The sequence below is a fragment of the Eurypyga helias genome, unplaced genomic scaffold (genome assembly GCF_000690775.1).
Source record: "Eurypyga helias isolate BGI_N326 unplaced genomic scaffold, ASM69077v1 scaffold39450, whole genome shotgun sequence".
In the NCBI taxonomy this organism is placed as follows: domain Eukaryota; kingdom Metazoa; phylum Chordata; class Aves; order Eurypygiformes; family Eurypygidae; genus Eurypyga; species Eurypyga helias.
Window position 1 is genome coordinate 1 of NW_010228316.1, and position 1,054 is coordinate 1,054.

The 1,054-nt window shown below is 57.3% G+C and overlaps 1 protein-coding gene across 1 annotated transcript in view; it reads right to left on the reverse strand.

Moving 5' to 3' along the window:
• Window positions 1-243: 243 nt before the first annotated feature.
• Window positions 244-1,054, reverse strand: part of LOC104515111 (polypeptide N-acetylgalactosaminyltransferase 6-like) — a gene marked incomplete at both ends in the record, with an annotated part of 3,439 nt that continues 2,628 nt past the window's right edge. The window contains 2 exons of the mRNA XM_010158969.1: window positions 244-444; window positions 550-667. Of these exons, the coding sequence (XP_010157271.1) occupies window positions 244-444; window positions 550-667 (319 nt within the window). The remainder of the gene's footprint in view (window positions 445-549; window positions 668-1,054) is intronic.

The window sequence follows — 1,054 nt, forward strand, 5'->3', positions numbered from 1 at the left end:
TTCTATGATTCTATGATTTTGGCATCAGAGGATGAAAAAAAATTAAACCAAAAAAATTGATGGTTTTCTTGTAGAAAACATGACCACACAGATGAAAAAAAATAGTTTTTTGGCTACACATGTCCACCTGCATTTGCTTTCCCACCTCCAGGCTGAGCCCACCTCCTCCCTCTGCTCAGGCCTGAGCCCCCAGCAGGACCACCGCCCCCGGCAGAGCCGGCAGCCCCTCGGGGTGCCCGGTACCTCTCTGGCCATCTGCGCAGCTTGCTGGTTCCTCCTGTAGAAGATCTCCTTGTAGTCGTCCATCCAGACCTCGGCCAGGCGGACCTGGTTCCTGGAGATGACCTGGGTGCCCTTGGGGAAGGTGTGGGGGCTCTTGGAGCGGAAGACGTGACCCACGACGGAACAAGGGATGATCTCAACTTGACCCCCGCACTGCCAGACCTACAGGGAGGCAACGCCTGAGATGGGGGGGTCCAACCCTGCCGTGACCCCAGCAAGGAGCATCCCTGAAGACGCCCTTCGAAGATGGCGCCGACCCATCCTTACCCTGAAGGACATTTCCACGTTCTCGCCTCCCCAGATCTCCATCTGATCGTCGTAGGAGCCGATGTGCTCGAAGTAGGACCTGGAGATGGCAAAGAGGCCACCGGCGAAGGTTGGGGACCTACAGGGGAGGGAGAAATGGGGCAAAATAAGGTTAAAATAGAAAAACAGAAGTCTGAGTTTTAGGGACATCACGGCCCTCACGGTGGGGGTCTGCACTTTGCAGCTGTGTCTCCCCACCCAGCTGTGCCCCAGACGGGGTGGCTTTGGCAGAGGGGCTGGAGGCGGCTGGCAGGAGGGGACGGAGACGGTGGTGGTGGCAGCGTGACACCGAGGGGCCTCGCTGCCGGCTCTCGGCTCAAAGCGAAAGGGGGATATTGTTACCGAAAACCTATCGCCGAAAGGAAGGGGGGAGATTAGAGCGCAGCGGCCGGCGCCCCATTCACTCCTCCGGCTGCTCTAATCTTTTCCATCTGATCTTTAGAAGAGGCTGGAACAGAAACTTGCT